The sequence below is a fragment of the Heterodontus francisci genome, chromosome 20 (assembly GCF_036365525.1).
Source record: "Heterodontus francisci isolate sHetFra1 chromosome 20, sHetFra1.hap1, whole genome shotgun sequence".
NCBI lineage: Eukaryota > Metazoa > Chordata > Chondrichthyes > Heterodontiformes > Heterodontidae > Heterodontus > Heterodontus francisci.
Window position 1 is genome coordinate 51010234 of NC_090390.1, and position 25538 is coordinate 51035771.

Below are 25538 nucleotides of genomic sequence, written 5' to 3' on the forward strand. Positions count from 1 at the left end.
GCTTCCGCCTTATCTTTCGCACTGATGTGCTGGGCTCCCCCATCATTGAGATTGGGGATATTTGTGGCGCCACCTCCTCCAATTAGTTGTTTAATTGTCCACCACCATTCACGGCTGGATGTGGCAGGACTGCAGAGCTTATATCTGATCCGTTGGTTATGGGATCACTTAGCTCTATCTATTGCATGCTGCTTATGCAGTTTGGCGTGCAAGTAGTCCTGGGTTGTAGCTTCACCAGGTTGACACCTCATTTTGAGGTATGCCTGGTGCTGATCCTGGCATGCACTCCTGCACTCTTCATTGAACCAGGATTGGTCTCCTGGCTTGATGGTAATGGTAGAGTGGGGGATATGCAGGGCCATGAGGTTACAGATTGCGGCTGAGTACAATTTTGCTGCTGCTGATGGCCCACAGCGCCTCATGGATGCCCAGTTTTGCATTGCTAGATCTGTTCGAAATTGTGAGCCATGAATGCAGCATACTAAACTAAAAGAAGTTCAATCAAATCACTGTAGCAAAAAATGTTTTAACTTGAAATAAGCTACAAAATGTTACAACACTATAGTTAAAATTATGTAAATTTCCAAAGTTGTTTCATGATACCTTTTGCAAATAACAGCTGCAGAATATTAATACACACAATATACGGAGGTCAGTTGCAATAAGTTTAACACAAAAGCAAAATACTGCGGATGCTGGAAATCTGAAACAAGAACAGAAAATGCTGGAAATACTCATCAGGTCAGGAAGCAGCTGTGGAGAGAAAAAACAGAGTTAACATTTCTGATGAAAGGTCATAACCTGAAACATTAGCTCCGTTTTTTCTCTTCACAGATGCTGCCTGACCTGTTGAGTATTTCCAGCATTTTCTGTCTTTGTTGCAATAAGTTTAAATTGCATTTGAATGCAAAATTGCATGACAGTTCACAACTTCCAGTATACAATTCCTTTATAGTCTGTAGCACTGAAGTGCACAATACATTAGCACACTATCATGCATATAATTAGAGTCATAGAAACCTACGTGCAGAAGGCGGCCATTCGGCCCATCTTGCCTGTGCTCACTCTGAAAAAGCAATCTAGCTTAGTCCCACATCCCCACCTTTTGTTCACATCCCTGTAAGTTGTCTTCAAATACCTGTCCAACTCTTTTAAAAGCATATATGAAATTAGCTTCCACCACCTTTTCAGGTGCAACGTTCCAGATCCCGATAAGACTTGATAAGATCTAAGAGCTCTGGCTATTGACCCATTTATCTGAGGGTATAGTTTTTCTCTTATGTACTCTACCAAAAAATTCATCATCCCAAAAATCTCTACTCAGTCACCTCTTAACCATCACTGTTCAAAGGGGAACAGTCCTAACTTCTCCTCATAACTGAAGTCTCTTATCCCTGGTAACATCCTGGTAAGCCTCCTTTGTACTCTAAGGCCTTGATATATTTCCTGAAGTGTGGTGCCATAATTGTCCACAATACTCCAGCTGGAACCCTAACCACTGATTTATAAAGTTCTAGCACATCTCTTTGCTTTTATATTCTATACTGTGGGTGTACCTACACAGGGACTGCAGACACAAGAAAGAAGCTCACCACCACCTTCTCAGGGGCTATTAGGGATGGGAAATAAATGTTGGCCTTGCCAGTAATGCCCACATGCCATGAACAAATACAAAAACCTCTATTTATAAACCCATATGCTTTTTTAACCAACCTTATCAACTTGCCATGCCACCTTTAAGGATTTGTGTATATGCTCACCAAGGTCGATCTGCTCATCTACATTTTTCAAAATCATGCCATTTATAGTATACTGTCTTTCCATATTAGTCCTCCCAAAGTGTAGCAATTCTTATCTACCTTCAGTTAATAATTTGGCCAATTTTCATTCTGTATTAAGAGACTACCACATCTTTTGTTTTCAATGTAACTACTGCTGTACAGTTGACACTTGGCCTTCAGTACTTTTTTTTATTCCTTCAGGTTTGGTTTTTTTATAATTTTACATTGCTAATCAAAGAGAATGTTCTTTAGAATCAGCAATATTTTGCTGCACTCCAGAAAAGAAACATGCATACTTAAAATTAAAGACTGTTTTCTGCCTACCTCCAGATGTCATGATGTTGGTGCGCTTTTGTGGTGCTGCTAATGCCTAACGTGTTATAGAAATACCTGCTATTTAATCCTCACAGCTGGTGACAATGTAGCATGAGTAACACAGCTCTTCACAATATTTTAACGTCACATTTTGCGGAATCCCTCCAAGTCTAACTTAATTGCAATTCACCTACGTAGTTAAAAATTCAAACTTTTACCTGTAAATTCAACCAAGCACATTATTAAAAAGGCAATTGCGCAAATTCAACACATTCACAAGGACATACTCAACACAACAAACATTGCCATACACAAACATACCATCAACATGCATACACAAACCTAATGTAGCACATATGAATAGATACAATGACACAAATGGCAGTAAAATAAATGCAGTGCAACAAATAAACAAAACAGGTGCAAACAAATATCAGCAACTTAGACAACTCACTGTAAGCAACTCCACAGGAAATCTGAATGTGATAGATTACAAGTTTTACATATAGCACCGACTTCCTGTGTCACATTTATTTACTGTAGCCCTTTGTTGATTAACACCTCTCTAGCTTTACAACAGTATAATCCTACTACTCACCACAAGCAAAGCTACAGAAAATCTGCTAATTTATTTTAAAATGCACCCTAATTAATACTTTGAAAGCACTGCTTTACTAGATTTTAAATTTCTGAAACAACCAATTTATGAGTGCCACATAAATGAGCGAAATAAATCTATCAAAAATGAAAGACCAAGCAACATCTGCTTAGTTTATATTTTATTTTGATTACAAAATACATATTTAAAAGCTACTGAATACTTAATATATGAAAAAAGCAACATCTGTGTCAGCAGTACACAATTGCATTATGAGGATCTGTATTTCACTCGACTGCTCTTGTGTCATCACTGGAACACTATGTATAGTAGTTGTATTCACCTGTATATATGTATCACTGCACCAGAATGAAATATCAATATGGCCAACTCTGCAAACAACATTAATTTCACTGAATAAACTACCATACAGTAAATAGAAATGCGAAAATAGTATTTATTTGCAGACAAATATTTCTTTGGATTTGTGTATTTTAATTACAGATAAGTAACGTAATTAAGTCGCAATCAAATGGATTTCAATATGATCTTGAATTTGCTTACCATCTGGAAACTTCTTGTTGAGTGAAATTCACATTGCATCATGTCAAAGAATATTGCAATTGTGGCTTTTCTCAGTTCAGTTTCTGGAATAAGAGTCATCTCCAAGATAGGACCCACCATTTCTGGGATAAATTTGATCTTGTGTTGGCCTTTAAGGAAAGAATAGTTCATAAATACAAAGAATTGTGACTTTTCTCACAAAAGAAAAAAAACACAGTTCCGGTACATAATTAAGCAAACTTAAAGTGCGTTGAGCATTATTATAACAATCTTCTTGATCACTAGCAATTAATAAAACAAGGAAACATTCGTCCCTGTTCCGCCATTCAAAAATGATCATGGCTGATCGTCTAATTCAATACCCTGTTCCCGCTTTCTCCCCATATCCCTTGATCCCTTTGGCATTAAGAAATATATTTATCTCCTTCTTGAATATATTTAATGACTTGGCCTCCACTGTCTTCTGCGGTAGAGAATTCCACAGGTTCACCACCCTCGAGTGAAGAAATTTCTCCTCATCTCGGTTCTAAATGGCATACATAAAGGAAAAATAAAACAGTTTTACTTAGCTAACATAAAATGATATAAACTGAAACTTAATGTCAGTTTCTGTTTTCTGATCTTATTTTAGTATTAATCTACTTCCTTACTGACTCAGGCCACTTTTACAACCTCCTATTAGTGCTGTGCCCTGTCTATCTTCAGCGCGACAGCAAAATGCTAGTGACCATACTGCACTATCTATGCTAATTGTAAGGGCACATAAGTTGTGGCTGCCCACTGAGAAGGATTTTAAGAAAACCTACTGTTTATTTTCTCATTCAAATCAGAGCACAAATGGAAGTGCCAACTCCCAAAGCGGATTAGGCACATAGACAGAGAGGCCACATTCAACACAACTCTTTTTCTTTAATTATGTACTTTTTAAACCAGCAACAAATGATTTCTTAAATTATTTGCACTTTTGGGGAGGGACAATTCTCTACTGTTAATGACTTAGCACCCCATTGTCCTCCATTCCACCTGGCCATACTAGGATTTGTATATTGCATTTTTGCATTTGGCTGTATAAGTACAGTCCATATCCAATGGATTCAAAATAGATTAACTCTACTGTGACCTGCTAAAATGTAGAGATCTCACAGTGAAATGCTTTCGATTCAGTTCCACTACAATAATTGGCATTATACCACATCTCAAATTATGATGACTTTGAGCACTTTTGTCTATTTCTGTTAATTCTTAATGACTTAAGTGGTCCAATATTATCATTGGTAATGGCATCATATGGTATGGAGGAGTTGCAGAGCTTAACCTAAACCTCTCTGCCTATCTACCTCTCTTTTCTCCTTTTAAGCACTCATGAAAGCCTACCTCTTTGGCTAAGCTTTTGATTCTCTGTCCTAATATATCATGTGGCTTGGTCAAATTTTGTTTGGTAACGCACCTGTGAAGCACCTTAGGACATTTTACTATATTAAAAGCGCTATAGAAATGCCAAGTTTTTGCAGTTGTTAACAAAGGAAAGATAAATTAATAGGGAAAGAAAGTCAGTTGCTTGAGCCATTACCACTGTTTAAAAGAAAATATTAACTTAAACTCCAATTTTCCAAAAATGGGGTTGAGCTGATCCAATTCACAGACTAGCTTTCACCTACATCACAGAGGGCAGCCCTGGTCCCTATTTTCTGATACAGTCCCACTCCTAATTGGAATGGACAATAATCATGTGAGCGCCACTGCTCCATTTATCATTGAAGAGCTTGAAGTCTTGCTCCTGTTGATGCACCAAATGAGGGTGACTCTGTTTGGCGTTGAAGATCTTCCAGGAAAAGCACAGGTGCAAAATGCAGAAAGGAAATGTGCTGCCTGAGTCATTGCAGTCACCTAGGACCTGTGCACCTGCCTGCAATAGGGAAAAAGTTTGCAAATAAAACTGGAGGAAGGCGAAGGTAAGTGCATTCATCTTTGCATGCACCTTTGAAGGGTGCATCAAGCAAATAAAATGAAGCAGGAAACTCCTCTGAAAAGTCCAATTTCAAGCATTATATACAACCAGTGCCCTTCTGAACACGTTTTCCTTGGGCCAAAGATTGATGATACACTTTTCTTGAAGGTGGAGGTGGCAGATACGACCAAGAAGCCAGTGGTCTGGTTTGGACCATTATCTCCTTTGGAGGAGGGTTCTTAGTGTGATCAGTAATCATGAATGCAGAGGGAATACCTAGTCTCTTAAGAGTCATCTCCCCCTCCCTGCCTCAAGCATCTCAGTATTTATTCTGCTTCCAAAAATGCAAAAGACTTCTGCTTCCTGCAAATAATAGCCATGATGCCCATATATTTCTGTGGCCCTGTATGACATAATACAATGCAACCTCTTTGTTGCATTCAGGACCACGGGGTTGGTAGAAGGAACTTTTGACACTCGTGTTTCAGCCGTGCTCGGTAAGTAGTCCTCTTGCCTATAGGAACAAGGGTAGGCCATTTAGCCCTTGAGTCTGTTCCACCACTTAATGAGATCATGGCTGATCTGTGACCTAATTCCATTAACCTGTCTTTGCTCCATATCCCTTGATACCTTTAGCTAATACAAATCTAGAAATTTCACTTTTAAAATTAACTGATCTAGCATCAATTGCCCTTTGCAGAAGGAAGTTCCAAATTTCTACCACCCTTTGCATGAAGAAGTTTTTCCTAATTTCACTCTTCTAAGGTCTGGCTTTAATTTTTAGACTATGCGCTCTAGTCCTAGGCTCCCCACCTAGCCGAAATAGTTTCTCCAATCTACTTTATCTATCTCCCCTTAATGTTTTGCATACTTTGATCAAATCACCAATTAGCCTTCCAAATTCCACAGAAAACAACCCTAAGTGTGTATAATTTCTCCTTGTAATTTAACCCTTTGAATCCAGGTATCATTCTGGAAAATCTACGCTGCACCCCTTCCAGGGTCAATATATCTTTCCTAAAGTGTGGTGCCCAGAACTGCTCACAGTCCTCCAAGGTGTGGTCTGACCAGGGTCTTGTATAGCTGAAGCATGAGCTCTATCCCCTTTGTCATGCAGGCCCCCACCTGCCAAGAATGAGGCATATTAATTTTGTCATATGAACATTGATTTTAAACTGCTGCTGGAGTGAAGAAAGGATTTGTCAAAAAAATCACCAGACACTTTCCTGGAAGGACATTTGCATACTAACAGACAGTGCTTGTGGAGACAAAGCACTATTCCCTAGTCCACTTAACCCACAATGGATTTTGATCACCTGACACTGAAGGTATAAGGAAGAGCATTCCAGTTACTGCTGAGGTAATACAATCCACAAAAGCCAAGACTGGTTAGACCAGCTGTTCACATGACTAACTGGCTGGTCCAGGGTGTTTTGAACTAGCCAGAGAGAGAGTTTGAACTCAGAAAGACTGTTTTCTCCTGGACTGAGAAGACCTGTCCTGTCTGTTCCCATCTCTTTCTGACGAGCCTCTGGACCCACTGAAGACAAGTGAACCTCAAAGAGAAAAGTCTTCCATACTGAACAAGGTTTAAGAAGAATACTTAAGAAGAAAAGCATGACCTACCTACAATCAAGGACCAAAACCATCTTCAGACATTGCCTCAAACCTTTCTATTGTATTTCCTCTGCTCTTTTCTGTCTCTATCTGAATGTGTGTATCAGGCATGCATGCAAGCCTGGGCGAGTTGCGTATCCGTAGGCGTTAACCGAATTAGAGTTAAGTTTAATAAAGTTCAACCTTTCTTCTTTAAGCCTAAGAAAACCTGTTTGGCTGGTTTCTTTGCCTTACAATTGGAAAGCAGTAAACAAGGATTCACGAACGGGGCGCTAAAAACACGGCGTGTTAAAAATTAAACCGTGTTACAGTAAGACCAGGTGAAGGCTGAGAGGGAACCCTGCACCCCTTTCTCATCTGGTCGTAACACCTTGTATTCTAGTCCTCTAGATATAAAAGCCAACATTCCATTAGCCCTTTTGATTATCTTCTGTACCTGTTCAGGACATTTAATGAACTGTGTGCTTGGAGCCCAAGTCTCTTTTGTCCTCCACTATTTCGAGCTTTTTACCATTTGGAAAGCACCGTTCTATCCTTTTCAATTCCAAAGTGGATGACCTCATATTTGCCTTCATTGAAATCCATTTGCCACGGTTTTGCCCATTCACTTCATCTATCAACATCTCTTTATAGAAAGATAGAAAATAGGAGCAGGAGTAGGCCATTCGGCCCTTCGGCCATTCATTACGATCATGGAGGATCATCCAACTTAGTAGCCTGTTCCCGCTTTTGCCCCATACCCTTTGATCCCTTTAAACCCAAGAGCTATATCTAACTCCTTCTTGAAAACATACAATGTTTTGGCTTCAACTGCTTTCTGTGGTAGCGAATTCCACAGGCTCACCACTCTCTGGGTGAAGAAATTTCTCCTCATCTCAGTTCTGAAAGGTTTACCCTGTATCCTTAGACTATGACCTCTGGTTCTGGACTTCCCCACCATTGGGAACATCCTTTCTGCATCTACCCTGTCAAGTCCTGTTAGAATTTTACAGGTTTCTTTGAGATCCCCCCCTCACTCATCTGAACTCCAGCGAATATAATCCTAACCGACTCAATCTCTCCTCATATGTCAGTCCCACCATCCCAGGAATCAGTCTGATAAACCTTCGCTGCACTCCCTCTATAGCAAGAACATCCTCCCTCAGATAAGGAGACCAAAACTGCACACAATATTCCAGGTATGGCCTCACCAAGGCCCTGGATAATTGCAGCAAGACATCCCTGCTCCTGTACTCGAATCCTCTCACTATGAAGGCCAACATTCCATTTGCCTTTTTTACCGCCTGTTGCACTTGCATGCTTACCTTCAGCGACTGGTGTACGAGAACACCCAGGTCTCGCTGCATATTCCGCTCTCTCAGTTTATAGCCGTTCAGATAATAATCTGCCTTCCTGTTTTTGCTACCAAAGTGGATAACCTCACATTTATCCACATTATACTGCATCTGCCATGCATTAGCCCACTCACTCATCTTGTCCAAATCACCCTGAAGCCTCTCTGCATCCTCCTCACAACTCACCCTCCCAACCAGTTTTGTGTCATCTGCAAATTTGGATATATTATATTTAATTCCCTCATCTAAATCATTAATGTATATTGTGAATAGCTGGGGTCCTAGCACCGATCCCTGCGGTACCCCACTAATCACTGCCTGCCATTCGGAAAAAGACCCATTTATCCCTACCCTTTGTTTCCTGTCCGCCAACTAATTTTCTATCCATCGCAATACGCTACCCCCAATCCCTTCTATTGACACTGCTTACAATGCCACCTAACTTTATGTCATTGGCAAATTTGGATATGTGACTTACTATCCCTTCATCTAAGTTGTTAATGAATACAGTGAATAGCTGAAGCTCCTTTACAGATTCTTGCAGGTCACCACTAGTCAAATCCTGTCAATTAGAGTACCTGCCCATTATCCCTACTCTTGGTCTCCTTGCACTCAGCCAAGTTCCTAACCACGTCAATAATTTGCCTTCAATTCCATGAGTTTCATAATACTCTTACGAGGGACTTTATTTAAATGCCTTTTGGAAGTCCATATAAATAACATCCATAGACTTTCCCCTGTCCATGACTTTAGTCACCTCTTCAAAAAATTCAATCAAATTCATCGGACATGACCTACCCTTTTCAAATCCATGCTGGCTCTCTCTGATCAGCTGAAAATTTTCCAAGGACTCCAGTCACTCTATTCTTAATTATAGATTCAAGTGATTTCCTGACAAAAGATTTTAGGGTAACTGATCTATAATACCCTGGCTTCCTCTGTCACCTTTCTTAAATAGTGGAGTGACATGCACAATTTTCCAATCTAAAGGAACGGTTCCTGAATTGAGGGGACTTTGGAAGATTATAGTTAGGCCACCTTCAATGTCCTCACCTACTTCTTTTAAAATCTTGGTATAGAAACCATCTGGTCCTATGGATTTGTCACTCTTTAATGTCATTACTTTCTCCATTACGATTATCTTGCTTATGTTAATTTTGTTCAGTCCCTGCCTCTTAGGAAGGGAATAGAGGGATATGGGCCCCGGAAGTGCAGAAGGTGTTAGTTTAATCAGGCATCAAGATTGGCGCAGGCTTGGAGGGCCGAATGGCCTGTTCCTGTGCTGTTCTTTGTTCTTATTCAATAATAGTTTCCCTGGGATGTCTGGCACACTGACCTTTTTCTCCATTGTAAATACTGAAGCAAATTAATCATTCAACATGTCCGCCATTTCCTTATTTTCATTGACATCATCATTCTTATTAATTTTCAAGGGTCTTTGGAGTCAGAAGGTTGTGGGTTCAAGACCTACTCTGGAGAGTTGAGCACAAAAATCTAGACTGAAACTCCACTGGAGTACTGAGGGAGTGCTGCACAGTCGGAGGTGTCATCTTTCGAATTAGATGCTAAACCAAAACCCATCTTCCCTCAGGTGGACATTACAGATCTCATGGGACTATTTTGAAGAAGTTATCCCTAGTATCTCAACCAACATTAATCCTACAATCAACATCATCTGGTCGTTATCATATTGCTGTTTGTAGACCTTGCTGTGAACAAATTGGCTGCTGCATTTCCTACATTACAACAGTGACTACACTTCAAAAAGTACTTTATTGGCTGTAAAGTGCTTCGGATGTCAACATTGTGAAAGGTGATATATAAATATAAGTCTTTCTTTACCACGTAAATACCAACTATGAAGTCTTGCGCTGGAAGGAAGGCTGCCAATCCTGTGAAAGTTCAGCACCCTGTCCAGCTGATACTACCTTTCCACAAGGAAGCTGCAAATATGATCATTTGCTTGATAGCTGTGACTTGGAAAGATGCGGTTGCATTGAAGTTTCAGTTCTATGGGAAGACTGCCCTGTTGCCTGCAGCTCATTCTGCAGAAGATGGTAGAACTGTGCGACAACCTGTCTTTAAAAATGGAGATGCAAAAAGATACGTTTCTTCTGGCATGTCCAGATAAGTGTTGAAGAAACTAGCAACGCAGATCCCAAGCAGTGAAGAGTGCAGACAGAGCATCACACTTGCCATTGCACCTGTATTTGATGGCCCCTTGTGAAATTCTCTTCTTGATTTGAGATATTCAGCATGTTCAGAACCTAGAAAGGAAGCCAAAGCTCAGCACTTTAAATAGTGCCATTGAAATGGTTGAAGCAACCAAGAACATTGAAGGAAAGCACTGTTGGCAAAACCCCCCAAAACAACAGAGTTTCCAAAACAACTGAGTCATAGGGAAAGATGTGCCAAGGCGGCACAGTGGTTAGCACTGCAGCCTCACAGCTCCAGGGACCCGGGTTTGATTCTGGGTACTGCCTGTGCGGAGTTTGCAAGTTCTCCCTGTGACCACGTGGGTTTTCGCCAGGTGCTCTGGTTTCCTCCCACAGCCAAAGACTTGCAGGTTGATAGGTAAATTGGCCATTGTAAATTGCCCCAAGTGTAGGTAGGTGGTAGGAGAATGGTGGGGATGTGGTAGAGAATATGGAGTTAATGTAGGATTAGTATAAATGGGTGGTTGTTGGTCGGCACAGACGCGGTGGGCCGAAGGGCCTGTTTCAGTGCTGTATCTTGAAATAAATAAATAAATATGGTCATGCAGACCCCCACCTGCCAAGAATGTGGCATATTAATTTTGTCATATGACCATTGATTTTAAACTGTTGCTGGAGTGAAGAAAGGACTTGTTAAAAAAAAAAAGAATCACCAGACACTTGGCTGGAAAAGCATTCGCATACTAACAGTTAGTGCTTGGAGAGACAAAGGTCTATTTCTTGGTCCACTTAGCCCAAAATGGGCTGTGATCACCAGACATTGAAGGTGAGGACGCTCACACTCCAGGATGACTGTAAAGGTGGCAGAATCCACAAACAGAAGTGGTCAAACCAGCTCGTCACATGACTAACGTGCTGGGCAACCTGGGGCTTTTTGAATTGTGCCACAGAGAAAGAGGCAGGAGGCTGTTTGAACTGGAGCTGGAGCAAGGAAGCCTCTGTCTTTCTTTCTTCCAAGCCACTGGACGCACGGAAGACACATAAACCTCAAGAGCCATCTCCCCTTGACATTCAACAGCATGACCATCGCTGAATCCCCCACTATCAACATCCTAGGGGCTACCATTGATCAGAAACTGAACTGGAGTAGCCATATAAATACCGTGGCTACAAGAGCAGGTCAGAGGCTAGGAATCCTGAGGCGAGTAACTCACCTCCTGACTCCCCAAAGCCTGTCCACCATCTACAAGGCACAAGTCAGGAGTGTGATGGAATACTCTCCACTTGCCTGGATGGGTGCAGCTCCAACAACACTCAAGAAGCTCGACACCATCCAGGACAAAGCAGCCCGCTTGATTGGCACCCCATCTACAAACATTCACTCCCTCCACCACCGACGCACAGTGGCAGCAGTGTGTACCATCTACAAGATGCACTGCAGCAATGCACCAAGGCTCCTTAGACAGCATCTTCCAAACCCGCGACCTCTCCCAACTAGAAGGACAAGGGCAGCAAATACATGGGAACACCACCACCGGCAAGTTCCCCTCCAAGTCACACACCATCCTGATTTGGAACTATATCGCCGTTCCTTCACTGTCGCTGGGTCAAAATCCTGGAACTCCCTTCCTAACAGCACTGTGGGTATACCTACCCCAAATGGACTGCAGCGGTTCAAGAAGGCAGCTCACCACCACCTTCTCAAGGGCAATTAGGGATGGGCAATAAATGCTGGCCTGGCCAGCATCGCCCACATCCCATGAATGAATAAAAAAAGAGAAAAGACTCCGACCTCGAAACATGTTGAAGCGTGCACTGGGTCCCAACGAGCTGCAAGTCTGACCGCCAACCAAAGACTTCACAGAAAACTCAAAGGACAGTAAAATAGAAACCAATCTATTGCCTCAAACTTTTCCCCTTTATTCTTTTCTACTTTTTTGTCTCTATCTGTGTGTGTTTATCGCGTATGCATGCTCGCGTGGTCATGTTGCATATTCGTAGTCGGTAACCGGATTAGAGTTTAAGATGAATAAACTCCTACCTTTCTTGTTTAAGATCTAAGAAAACCTGTCTGAAGTGATTTCTTTGCCTTACAATTGGAGCAGTAAACAAGGATTCACTGAGTGGAAGCTAAAGACACGGTGTTTTTAAAATTAAACCCTGTTACGGCCAAACCAGGCAAAGGCTGAGAGGGAACCCTTAGACTCCTTCTCAACTGGTTGTAACAATATGTAAAACAAAACTTATTTTCCTAACATCTAACTGTTTTCGTATGTTTAAGAAGCCAGCATGAGCTTTTTGAATTGTGCCACAGAGAAAGAGGCAGAAGGCTGTTTGAACTGGAGCTTGAGCAAGGAAGCCTCTCTCTCTCTTTCTCCCAAGGCACCGGACCCACAGAAGACACACAAACCTCAAGAGAGAAAAGACTCCGACCTCGAAACAAGTTGAAGCCTAAGGAAATGTACCCATTTAAAATGAATGAGCAACACGTCATGGGCAGACCCTCTCTGGGACCATATTTGAATAATTATTTAATGTCAAAAGGCCCACACATAGCCCTGACACCATTGACAGAAATTGGATGCGCTGTGATTGGATGCATGCGATTGCAGGTCCGATTTCTTGACTGCACTAGATTCCTGAGACGCGCTAGTGGAGCTTTGCCAAAACAAAGCTTTAAATTACATTCATCTGAGGGTTGTAGGAGAAAAAAAAACACAAACTCACAAAAATACCACCTATCTTGTGCGAATTGCAAAATTAACAAGTCTTGAACAAGACTGGAAGATATGCGGAATAAGTCCTTAGTAAAATCATCAATTAATTTCTTTTTTAAAAAAGGACAAATGGGTGCTTAAGATGGATTAAAGGCTGTAGCAATATACAAAGATGTGAAATAGAACACAGAAAGTCATGCTTTTTGTTTTGCTGGATGTGTGTCATCTGTGGAATGCAAATAATCACTGCTGAATGATGGGTTGTAGGGTTGGACTGAAAATCTGGATTTTCACTAGATTGTCTGAGAACTGGGAGATGTTCATCTCCTTGGAGATTTTGGTTCTCATTACACAACCTTCCTAATCTAGAGGTGGTGAGCAGGGACACATAAAAGTGGAAAGCATAACAGATTTGAAACTTTAAGAAGTTTGATAGTCTTTCTTAATTCCTTATTTCATTTGTAGCTTTAAATTAGTTTGCAGGTTGGAATTTTTACAAAATTTTTACAAAAATTTTTACTGCAGATAATATTCTCCTTATTTTTTCAATAATAAGATATTGATAGCATAATATTTATTTATTTATTTAGAGATACAGCACTGAAACAGGCCCTTCGGCCCACCAAGCCTGTGCCGACCAACAACCACCCATTTATACTAACCCTACAGTAATCCCATATTCCCTACCACCTACCTACATGGGGCAATTTACAATGGCCAATTTACCTATCAACCTGCAAGTCTTTAGCAGTGGGAGGAAACCGGAGCACCCGGAGGAAACCCACACAGTCACAGGGAGAACTTGCAAACTCCGCACAGGCAGTACCCAGAATCGAACCCGGGTCCCTGGAGCTGTGAGGCTGCGGTGCTAACCACTGCACCACTGTGCCGCCCTATATATGTTTAGTTTAGTTTAGAGATACAGCACTGAAACAGGCCCTTCGGCCCACCGAGTCTGTGCCGACCATCAACCACCCATTTATACTAATCCTACACTAATTCCATATTCCATCACATCCCCACCTGTCCCTATATTTCCCTACCACCTACCTATACTAGGGGCAATTGCTAACGGCCAACTTACCTATCAACCTGCAAGTCTTTGGCATGTGGGAGGAAACCGGAGCACCCGGAGGAAATCCACGCAGACACAGGGAGAACTTGCAAACTCCACACAGGCAGTACCCAGAATTGAACCCGGGTTGCTGGAGCTGTGAGGCTGCGGTGCTAACCACTGCGCCACTGTGCCGCCCATATATTGCTTAAAAGATTCAAACTAAGGAGTTTCTTCACAATTTTCACTAACTTCAATGTTACCTGGAACGTGGCACGAAAGATCATAAGAAAGCCTGCTGGCATTTGCTTCAATCAACCAGATTTCAAAAAATAACTAATGAGCACTGCATGCCAAATTTAGTTGCATCACAGCTGTTTCAACTGTTGAGGAATATTTTAAGACATTACTATTAAGAAGCTTTTGTAATTTAGATTTTTAAACCTTATTTGCGCAGGGAGACAATATGCGGTTAGCATTTCACAATCATACAAGACATCAGCATTCACAAGTAGTAAGTAGCATGAAGTCCAGCTTGACAAAGTAGAGCTGCGACAGAGTACGTAATTTGGGGAATTTGGCAAGTGAGGGAATTTTATGGGTTGATCTCTGTCTAAAATCTAGTCAAGTTTTGCATTTAGCATTTAACAACTTTAACCTTAACTTGTAGTTTCTATCACAGTCTTAGTCAGTGGTAAATGAGCTGTCTGTGAGTGGCAGCTGCACAATTAGTTAATTAAGTGGCTAGTTAGAACTGGTTATCTAGTCAGCAGGGGCTGTATCAGGTCTTGGAACCTCTGCTAGTATAATACAGGAGTTTCTTTTTTTTCCGCGTGCACGAAGTCTAGCTCGACAGAGTATGTAACTTGGGGAATTTGGTGAGGGAGGGAGGAATACACGCAATGAGGGTACAAGTAATGAAATAAAAACAAGAAATGCTGGAAATACTCAGCAGGCCTAGCAGCATCTGTAGAGAGAGAAGCAGAGCTAATGTTTCAGGTCAGTGACCCTTCTTCAGAACTGACAAATACTAGAAATGTGAAAGGTTATAAGCAAGTAAAGTGGGGGTGGGACAAGAGATAACAAAGGAGAAGGTGTAGATAGGACAAGGTCATAGAATAGCTGACCAGAAGGCCATGGAGCAAAGGCAAACAATATGTTAATGGCGTGTAGAAAGACAAAGCATTAGTACAGATAGGGTATTAACGGACTGAAAAGTGAACAGCTGCAAGTACAAACATGAAAAAAAAGTGGGTAAGCAAACTTGAACAAACTAAGATGAAATAAAACAAAATAAACACAAGAAACCCCAAAATAAATAAATATATAAAAAAGAAAAAATAACTAAAAATAAAATTAAAATGGGGGGCCCGTCAGAAGTGATGAAGTCTCTTAAAAACAAGAAATGGTCCGAATGAGGGAGTGGGAGACAGTGAGACTTGGCAGCAGTCGCAGTGGCTGATAAATCAGAGCAGGGGAACAGCAGACATTTTTTAAATTATTCGTTTCATAGGATGTGGGTGTCGCTGATTTGTTGCCCATCCCTAATTGACCTTGAGAGTGGGTGATGAGCTGCCTTCTTGAACTGCTGCAGTCGCTCAAGAAACAGTTTTGAAGCAGGAGGCACCTATTCGAAAGGGGCAAGGTGCACATAAACAGGACTGGGACCATTGGCCTTGTGGGGAGCTTCACAAGTATGGTCTGGGAGCATTCAAACTAAATTGGCACTGGTATGGGCACCAGCATATATTAAGTAGAAGAGGAATGAGGTGCATAAAGGAGTGAGTGTTGGACAGTACTAGCAAAGGAAGTAGTACTATATTAGCTAGGAGCAAACTAAGAAGGACTACAGGGAATATAAAGATTTACAATGCACATGTGTAAATGCACAAAGTATGAAGAATAAGATTGGTGAGCTACAAGCACAAATAGTCATGTGGAAATCAATGTAGTGGCAATAATGGAAACATGGCTTAAAAATGGTGAGAACTGGACACTTATTATTCGAGAATACAAAGTTTTCAGAAAGCATAGAGAAGAAAAAAAGGGAAGTGGTGTGGCAGTATTGATTAGGGAAAACATTGTGGTGTAGGAAAGAGCAGAAGTCCTTGAGGGGACAAGGACAGAATTAATTTGGTTAAAGTTGAGAAGCAAAAAGGGGATGATCACGCTACTGGGAGTATTCAATAGGCCTCCAAATAGTGAGAGAGACATGGAGAAGCAAATCTGCAGGGAAGTCATAGAGACGTGCAAGGACTACAGAGTAGTGATATCGGGGAACTTTAAATATCCAAATATTGATTGGGATAATGGTAAAGTAAATGGAAAGGAGGGAGAGGAATTTCTGAAATGTGTTCAGGAGAACGTCCTTGACCAGTATGTTCTTGGTCCACTAGGAAGGAGGCATTGCTGGATCTGGTGCTGGGGTATGAGGTGAGCCAAGGGAACCAAGTATCTGTGGGGGAACACTTGGGTAAAAGTGATCATTATATCATGAGGTTTAGGTTAGCAATGGAGAAGAGCAAGGAATAATCTAAAGTATAACTTCTAAATTAGAAGAGGGCTAACTTCAATGGGATGAGAAGGGATCTAGTTAGGGTAAAATGGAGCCAAAGATCGATAGGAAAAACTATAGCGAAGCAATGCGTATTCTTTAAGGAAGAGATGGAAGCAGAGACAATTAATGATTTCAATAGGAAATTAAATGGGCACTTGAGGGGACTAAACTTACAGGCCTACGGAGATAAAGCTGGAGAATGGGACTCATTGGATTGCTCCAGAGAGAGCCGGCATGGACTTGATGAGCCGAATGGCCTCCTTCTGTGCCATTATGACTCTATGGTATATCACTAAAAAATGTACATGTCCAAATTTTGCTAGCAATTATTAAAAACATCCTTCCTTTTAAAAGATAGCATCTCACATAACATGTCACACACGAGTGTTACACAGAAAATGAATAATTAACAAAGATATTTTTACATTTCTCAAATATATATACTTTTTCAAATATCTCTCAATAATCTCTACCAAAAACATTTTTGAAGCATACAGTGCCTGTCTAAAGGCACTCTACTATTAAATATGTCCCTAATAAAAAAGTTGAAAAAATTGGCTTGCAAGCCAGAAATCTGGACTATTCTTCTCCACACCCGAGATATATGAGCTTGCTTTATTTGTGAAATAAAATGTAAGAAGTCCCTTGCATGTAATATCTCACATTATTCAGTGATATACTCATAAAGACTGCTTATTTAACTTTGGACTGTCTGTACAATTACAGTGCAAATGCAGCCTGAATCCAGAGTCATCACCCAACCCGATATTATAGTAAAATTTTGTGGAGGAGGGTCTTTCACTCCATTTTACCCTGAAGTCAGTTTGAACCTCAACTCTGAATTTATACTTCCCCAAGTTGGTACAAAGTGAAAACTTATAACACAGTTGTAGCCCAATGTTGGCAGGATTCTTGCTCTTTGGGTGATACGTGTGCCTGCAGTGCTAAGAGACATTGTTTTATAATGCTATATTAGATCACTAACAGTATCATGACACTCCAAGCACACAGTGCTCGATGTGCTGGGACTGCATTAGGGTCAAGTTGGTTACCTTTAAAGCTGTCTTGTTGCTGAGGGGGAGATGTGACTCAAGCAAATTAATACAACAGATTCGATCCAGGACGTATAAAGGTATTGAGTAAAAGACAATGCATTGAATGGTGCAGGCACTTAAGTCAAGCTATTCTTTATTGCAACCTGCCTTAAAATGCTTTCCGTCTGAATGGTTTGTCTACAAACATCTCTACCGGCTTCTATTTGCAATCCTCTGTTGAGCTAGACCATTCATGAGTGAAATCAGAAAGTTCTTTTTCCACAAAAGGATAGTGGAAATCTGGATTCTCTCCCACAAAAGGCTATGACTTCTAGGTCAACAAATTTTAATTAGGTAAAGGTATCAAGGGACATGAATCAAAGGCATTAAATGGAGTTGATGTACAGATCAGCCATGATCTATTTGAATAACAGAACAGGCTTGAGGGACTGAATGATTTACACCTGTTCCTATGCTCATATAAAGGCACCTGGTTAGCATGCCTTCACAGATCCTTCCTTTCCTCCTCCAGATATACATGGTAGCTATTGGTGCTATGTAGGCTCTGTCCAATTACAATTCCCTTGGGCAGTGAAAGCAAAAAAAAAAACACAATTCAAAGAAATAGATCATTGGCTCAAATACAACCATTTCCTACAACTACCAGGCAGACTCCCCAACATTGCTGACTTTGGGGCTGATCATCCAGTGCTCATTTCATACGGTCACTAAACCAAAGCAACACCGTTCAGTTACTGAGACCATATTATAGAATCTGCATTTCATTAACCAATTTTTTTGGGCCCATAATAAACCTAGTACATATCAAGCATGGCCAGCGCCATAGGTAGTTAGCACGGAGCAATAACGTATGTTGCCTGTGCCAGATGAACTGTATTAGTATTAGTGTGTCACAGTTTAGTAGCGAAGTCAAAAGACTTAGTCACTAATTCATTGTGGACAAGATATAAAAACCTGAATAAATGCAGCAATGCAATTCAAGAGTTAAAGCAATATCAAGGTATGAAAGTGAAGTTTGAGTGGTGTATTATGTCATTAAAACATCAAATATTATGGTAGTCTACACTATATTGTACAGATTTTGTTATCCCCTGGTGTTGCTCATAGCGAATCCAAGGTTATGCTGTTGTTATAAGGGAGAGGAGGACTGCTGGTGGATGGAAATGGAGGAAGAGGTGCAGATTTTGAATTTGGAAAGAAGTGTCATACGCTTTTGTCCAGAAACAGTAAAGCCGATTTTCATTGATTCTTGGAAAATAAATAATTAGTACTGTCTCCTACACTCTGCAAATGTATGAACTGTTTTTTGAATTATTTATTTGCTTCATTTTTCGACTTTGTTTAATGGATATTTTTTGCTCGCGGCTACAGTGTTGATTTGTTGTTGTTTTACAAAGATGAAATTTGAACCAAAGGAAGTGTGACACGAGAGCATCAAACCTGCTCTGGGATTATTCACATTAAATTGGATGATGCATTGTTTTATAAAGAAAATACCATGTAATACGCAGTGTATTTTTCTGCTGCTATCATGGAACTATCGGAAAGGGGACACTTCCATCATATCCACATGGTCTGGATTTGAGCCCAGACCCTCAAAGAACAGGCTACTGCACCATCCAGATAATCTCTGAAATAGGCGTTGATAATTCTAAATTATTCCATCACTTATCCTATATCCTGCAGAACATAGCCTATCCATCAAGACTGATTCCTCCCAGATATGTATTGTAACATATCTCTGCACTTGCATCATTTTCACTGCTGCTAAAATCCTCATCCATACCTTTCTTGCCACTAGAGGTCCAGAATCAATCAAACTCTTCTAATACTTGAAGGTTATTTCATGGGCATATTAGCATTATTTTTGGGGGTGGTAGTGACTGTCATTTTATGGTGTATTGATGTATATGATTTCTTGCTGTACCAGCATGTTATTTTATGGAGTATGGGTGTATGTTTCTGGGTGTCATTGTATATTATACTGATCTTCCAAAAGAAATGATTTTTACTGATAGCCTCCAAATTTAAAGAGCTTTTTGGTGTCAAATTTTCTCAGTTTTTCATCTGGTTTAAATAGTTAAAAATAGAACTGGAAAGAGATTTTTAAATCAGCAATAGAAAGTGATTTTAATGATATTTCATCAATACCATTAGAAGAGAAAGATGATTGAAATTGAAACTGACAATTAAAATGGACAAAAAAAAAATCTTAAAATTGTTTCTGTCAGTGCCAGTCTCAATTGGAACACTGTTCCCTCTGTCAGAAGTTTGCACGGGACTGCGAATGCTGTATTATTTTTTATTTATTCATTCATTCATATAGATCAGCGGCGCTTGAGATGGCTTGGCCATGGGACGGCACAGTGACGCAGTGGTTAGCACCGCAGCCTCACAGTTACAGCGACCCGGGTTCAATTCTGGGTACTGCCTGTGTGGAGTTTGCAAGTTCTCCCTGTGTCTGCTTGGGTTTGCTCCAGATGCTCCGGTTTCCTCCCACATGCCAAAGACTTGCAGATTGATAGGTTAATTAGCCATTATAAATTGCCCATAGTATAGGCAGGCGTTAGGGAAATATAGGAACACGTGAGGATGTGGTAGGAATATGGGATTAGTATAAATGGGTGGTTGATGGTCGGCACAGACTCGGTGGGCCGAAGGGCCTGTTTCAGTGCTGTATCTCTGAACTGAACTATGTGAACCGCATGGAAAATGGCAGGATCCCCAAGGACGCATTGTACAGCGAGCTCGTCACTGGTATCAGACCCACCGGCCGTCCATGTCTCCACTTTAAAGACGTCTGCAAAGGCGACATGAAGTCCTGTGACATTGATCACAAGTCATGGGAGTCAGTTGCCAGTGATCACCAGAGCTGGCGGACAGCCATAAAGGCGGGGCTGAAGAGTGGCGAGTCGAAGAGACTTAGCAGTTGACAGGAAAAAAGACAGAAGTGCAAGGAGAGAGCCAACTGTATAACAGCCCCGACAACCAATTTTATCTGCAGTGCCTGTGGAAGAGTCTGTCACTCTAGAATTGGCCTTTATAGCCACTCCAGGTGCTGCTCCACAAACCACTGACCACCTCTAGGCACTTACCCATTGTCTCTAGAGACAAGGAGGCCAAAGAAGAAGATTCATTCACAATACCGGCATTTATTGTCCATTCCTGATTGCGCTCAAGAAAGTCACCTTCTTGAAACACTGCAGTCCATCATAGCAGTTTTGAAACAACTGAGTGGTTTGCTAGGCCATTTCAGAGGGCAGTTAGGAGTCAACTTCATTACTGTGGGTTTAGAGTCACATATAAGCCAGATGGGGTAGGAAATGCAGATTTCCTTCCCTAAATGGCATTAGTTCACCACATGGGCTTTTTATGAGAATGTAGTCATTTCACGGTCACATTACTGATACTAGCTTTTTATTTCAGATTATTTTTAATTAACTGAATTTAAATTCGCCAACCAACCTGGTGAATTTTGAACTTGCATCTCTGGATCATTAGTCCAGGCCTCTGAATTATTATCCCAGTAAAATAACCACATGCTACCATACACGATCCCTTCAGACTTGGATTTTTTCAAAGAATAGGGGCATTCCCATGGTGTCCTGGCCAATATTTATCCCTCAACCAACAACACTAAAACTGATTAACTGGTTATTTATTTCACTGCTATTTACAGGATCTTGCTGTTTTAGTCCAGGAAGTCAGTTCGTGAAGGATGGCTCTGGAGCCAATCTTTACTTAGTCTCATATTTATTTACAGAGTGAAACATTACAAGAATATACCTCCTAACTCAATCACACACAGTTTCAGCAAGTGGTTCTTTGTATGTGCTCAAGTAAAACCCCCATTAATGTCCTCCACCTGCATATAATTAAACAATTGATATACAATTGACACTGGCATGGACTTGATGGGCTGAATGGCCTCCTTCTATGCTATAAATGACTCTATGACTCTCTATGACTAATTGGCTGCTGTGTTTGCCTACAAAATGACTGACTACTTTTCAAATTTGGCTGCAAAGCATTTTGGTATGTCCTAAGGACATATGAGGAACTATGCAAATACAAATCTTTCTTTTTACTTTGCTCACACCAAATTAATAGTTACTTTAAACAATTGTTTTATCAGCTGTTAGCCTGACAAACAGGATGAGCTAAGAAAGAAAGTGTATTAATTTACTTTCTTCAACATTCTTATGTATTTATTCAAAGGCACAACTTACCAAGGTTATACCACATGTCCCTGATTTCAAATCCGATTTGTCTCCTCATGTCACCATATCTGAGAAAACAATAAAATTCTTAATACAAACTTATCTTGGCATCCTTAATGTTTTGCTTGTCTCAATACAGAACTAATTGTTGCCAAGAAATAAGATGTGGCATCCATAATGCGCACAGCAAGATCCCATGAGAGAGAAAGTTGGTGACGCTCAACAGATCAGACAGCATCTGTTGAGAGAACATTTACAAAACAGAACAAAGGAATGGGAAAGAAAAAAACAAAATAGTCTTACAACCTTTCATTTTTTCTGTTCCTTTTCATGCATGGTTCATCTGTAATATCTTACAGTTCTGACAAAGGGGCCATGTCTGAAATGTTAACTTGTCTCTTCTCTAACAGATGTTGACTTATCTGCTGAATGTTTCCAGTAGCTTGTGTTTGGCTGTAGCTTTGGCAATTGTTACAGAAGATGCTTTATTTAAGTTCTTTAAAAAAAAAATTACTAATTTTTATATAAATTTTGCTGCCAAACAAAAGTGGCTGGAATTTGGGGAATGGAATGGGGTAAGGTACAGTGGACTAGACACTCCCCTTTTGCACCTGAGTTCCAACCTAGTACAAACTAATATAATTTTTCTAAGTCTACATACAATCAAGATTCCAAGTGAAATTCATTTATGTAGTGTCCATGCAGTTCCTACTGGCCACCATGTCACACTGATGCACTAGCAGGCAATTTCTTACGGTATACGCTGAGCAGGTACAGTAGAAAGAGTTTTACTTTGCAACGAGCTATTATATCCGTTGTGGGAATGCTTGATTCCCATAATGAGTATGTGAAGTGGAAAATGCTCCACTTCTTAATTCTAACATCCATCATAAGCACAAAACAAGGCAGTTAAAAAAGGTGGAATTAGTCTATGAAAAGTAACCTTTTATTTGATAATGATTACAAATAATAAGCCTTTGCATATGATCTTCGACCACTTAGGAGTCTTGTTTGATATTAAGTTCTGAATTTTAACTGACAGTTAATATCAGCCTCCTTTTTAAATCTCAGTACATTTTGATCCTATGTTGACATAATTTCCGATTATCTTATTACTCATTGATGAGGTATTTACTTCTTTAGAGAATAGCATACACTAATAAAAAATATAAAATAAAGGCTTAACTACTAAAACATTTAAAGAGGTTTCTAAGGGATGTTCAAATGTTGATTCAGCTTTCATCTCAATCCCAATTAAGTATTTTACATAGTTGAACACATAATTAATAAAAAAATTATAAAAATGTCTTGATTGCATTAATAGCGTGTATTAATAAAATGTTTAATAAAGCAAATTCCAGGAAGTTCCAAGTCTTAACAATAGAACTATTGTTGCCAATTACTTGATTCACTACTCACAATTATTTTAAACTCCTGGTCTATTTCTCATTTGGCCTACTGCAGCAGAGCCTTTTGCATCACACTAATTTTATACATGCAGTAGAAAGCACATATAATAGTATAACTACTTGGGAGTGTTGCAAGCTCACCTGAGAAAGTGATCATATACTTCATATTGCTTTGCAATATTTAAAACTTGTTAAAGAAACCCTGGTGGCCCTCACCACCATCTTTACATTTCAAAGAAATCTTTTTGGTCAGCTCTTTACTATGGTTATGACCTCAGTAGAGACCAATAACTTTAAAACAAAAGACCTGAGCTTCCCAGAATGATCAAAGAATTACATGACAAGATTTCACATTTTAAGACTTTCACTGGAACAACAAAACTAAAAATCAATATTAACTAAACAATACTTAGCAGGTAGCTAATATGCTGAATTACAGAGAAAGGTATTTCCTATTAAGTTATTAACACATTCGAAAACCCCACACCATATTTATACATTACAGTGTTCTCATTAAAAAGGTATCCTTGCAGTTATAAGTCCCAAACTCCTCCCAGTTGCAATGAGTTGGATCTTCCAGCGCCCTTCTCGAAGCCAACGTCTTCTTCGCTCGCTTCTTCAGAGCACATTCATCTGGACTTCCGTTATGAAGGCAACCTCTGATGACCCTGTCTGTCTTTTCTCCTCCGCAAACCTCGAGCCTTCGAACCTGTTTGAAATCTTAGCAGCCTTTTGCTGTATCTGAGAGCAGCTGTCACCCCAGAAACAGCCCACTGGCTTCCCGCCCTCCCTCACTCTCTCTCTCAGTAGCACAGCTGACTGCTGGTCTTCGTTTCAGCCCCAAGCTTTGGAAAGCCTCTCAAATTTATCCAGATCAAGTCAATAGTCGTTGGCCTTTTACAATTCTCAGAGACCATAAGTCTGACCATAGCAACACCACCTGGACTTTTCCTTGTTTCCAGGTGTTAAAAATTGCAATTCAAATCTTCATTTCAGAGCCCCTGGCTCCCTGTTTACAATCTGAGAGTCTAGGAGAACAAAACCCATTTGTCCTTTAGGTGTGACAACCTTGCACCCTACTTTCAAAAGGGTGTTTGATCTGGGTTCCTGTTCTCATGGTAACCAAGACCCTTGGCTTGTCTCTGGGTAGATTTTGTGAGAGGTCACATATTTCCTCCGAATGTCCATTTTACACTGCATTAAAGATCACAGTTTTTAAAACAACCATACTACAAAGTCCAGCGTTCATAACACTATCAAAACTTTCACTGGCAATTAGAGGCAAGAAAGTAATAAAAGCAAAATACTGCGGATGCTGGAAATCTGAAATAAAAACAGAAAGTGCTGGAAAAACACAGCATGTCTGGCAGCATCTGTGGAGAGAGAAGCAGAGTTAACGTTTCAGGTCAGTGACCCTTCTTCAGAAGTTCTGTACACTGTGGGGTCATTGTTCCTGGTTGTCCTCTGCCCTGGAGTTGTACAGATGCACACTGTGCCTGTCCAGGCATAGAACAGTCACCATTTCCTGTTCTGAAGAAGGGTCACTCACCTGAAACATTAACTCTGCTTCTCTCTGCACAGATGCTGCCAGACCTGCTGAGTTTTTCCAGCACTTGCTGTTTTTATTTTAGGCAAGAAAGTAATGTTCATTGCCTGCTTTTGAATATGCACACACAATTCTCTGTGTTCTTCTACTCAACAGCAACCATTGTATTTGTATTACAACTGCAGTCTCCTTTACCCCCAATTTTGTTAAAATATTATGTTGTTTGGTACAAATATAACTGGGAAAGTACATTAGGAGTGACAAACAATATTCTGTTCACTGTGGGGTCAGTTTTCCTGGTTGTCCTCTGCCCTGGAGTTGTACAGAAGAAGCACACTGTGCCTGTCCAGGCATAGAACAGTCACCATTTCCTGTTTAGAGGCCCCTCCGGCTCAGGCTTACCTCCTGGCTGTGCCTTGCACCTGAAAATTTGGTAGTGAATTTGGCTGGAAATGCCTCATCCGATCTATTTTGCATACTAATGCTGGGCCTGTGCCCACCACTCCCAAGACTGCCCTGGAAATGTCAGGGAAAAGTAAAAGTGGCAGGGACCACTGAAACAGGTCTCTGTCCCTCTTTCCTCACCTTCGCAAGCAGGAAATGGGTGAATCCCAGGTGCAAGTTTAGAAAAATTATCTCATCTCTACTGGAACTTAATTTGATGTTT

General features: G+C 40.5%; 1 protein-coding gene across 2 annotated transcripts in view; it reads right to left on the reverse strand.

Moving 5' to 3' along the window:
* Positions 1-25538, reverse strand: part of dock1 (dedicator of cytokinesis 1) — a 744225-nt gene that overhangs the window by 125255 nt on the left and 593432 nt on the right. For both annotated transcript variants that reach the window (XM_068052738.1, XM_068052739.1), the window contains exons 32-33: positions 21926-21984; positions 3259-3407 (exon numbers count right to left, since the gene is read on the reverse strand). In XM_068052738.1, the coding sequence (XP_067908839.1) occupies positions 3259-3407; positions 21926-21984 (208 nt within the window). The remainder of the gene's footprint in view (positions 1-3258; positions 3408-21925; positions 21985-25538) is intronic.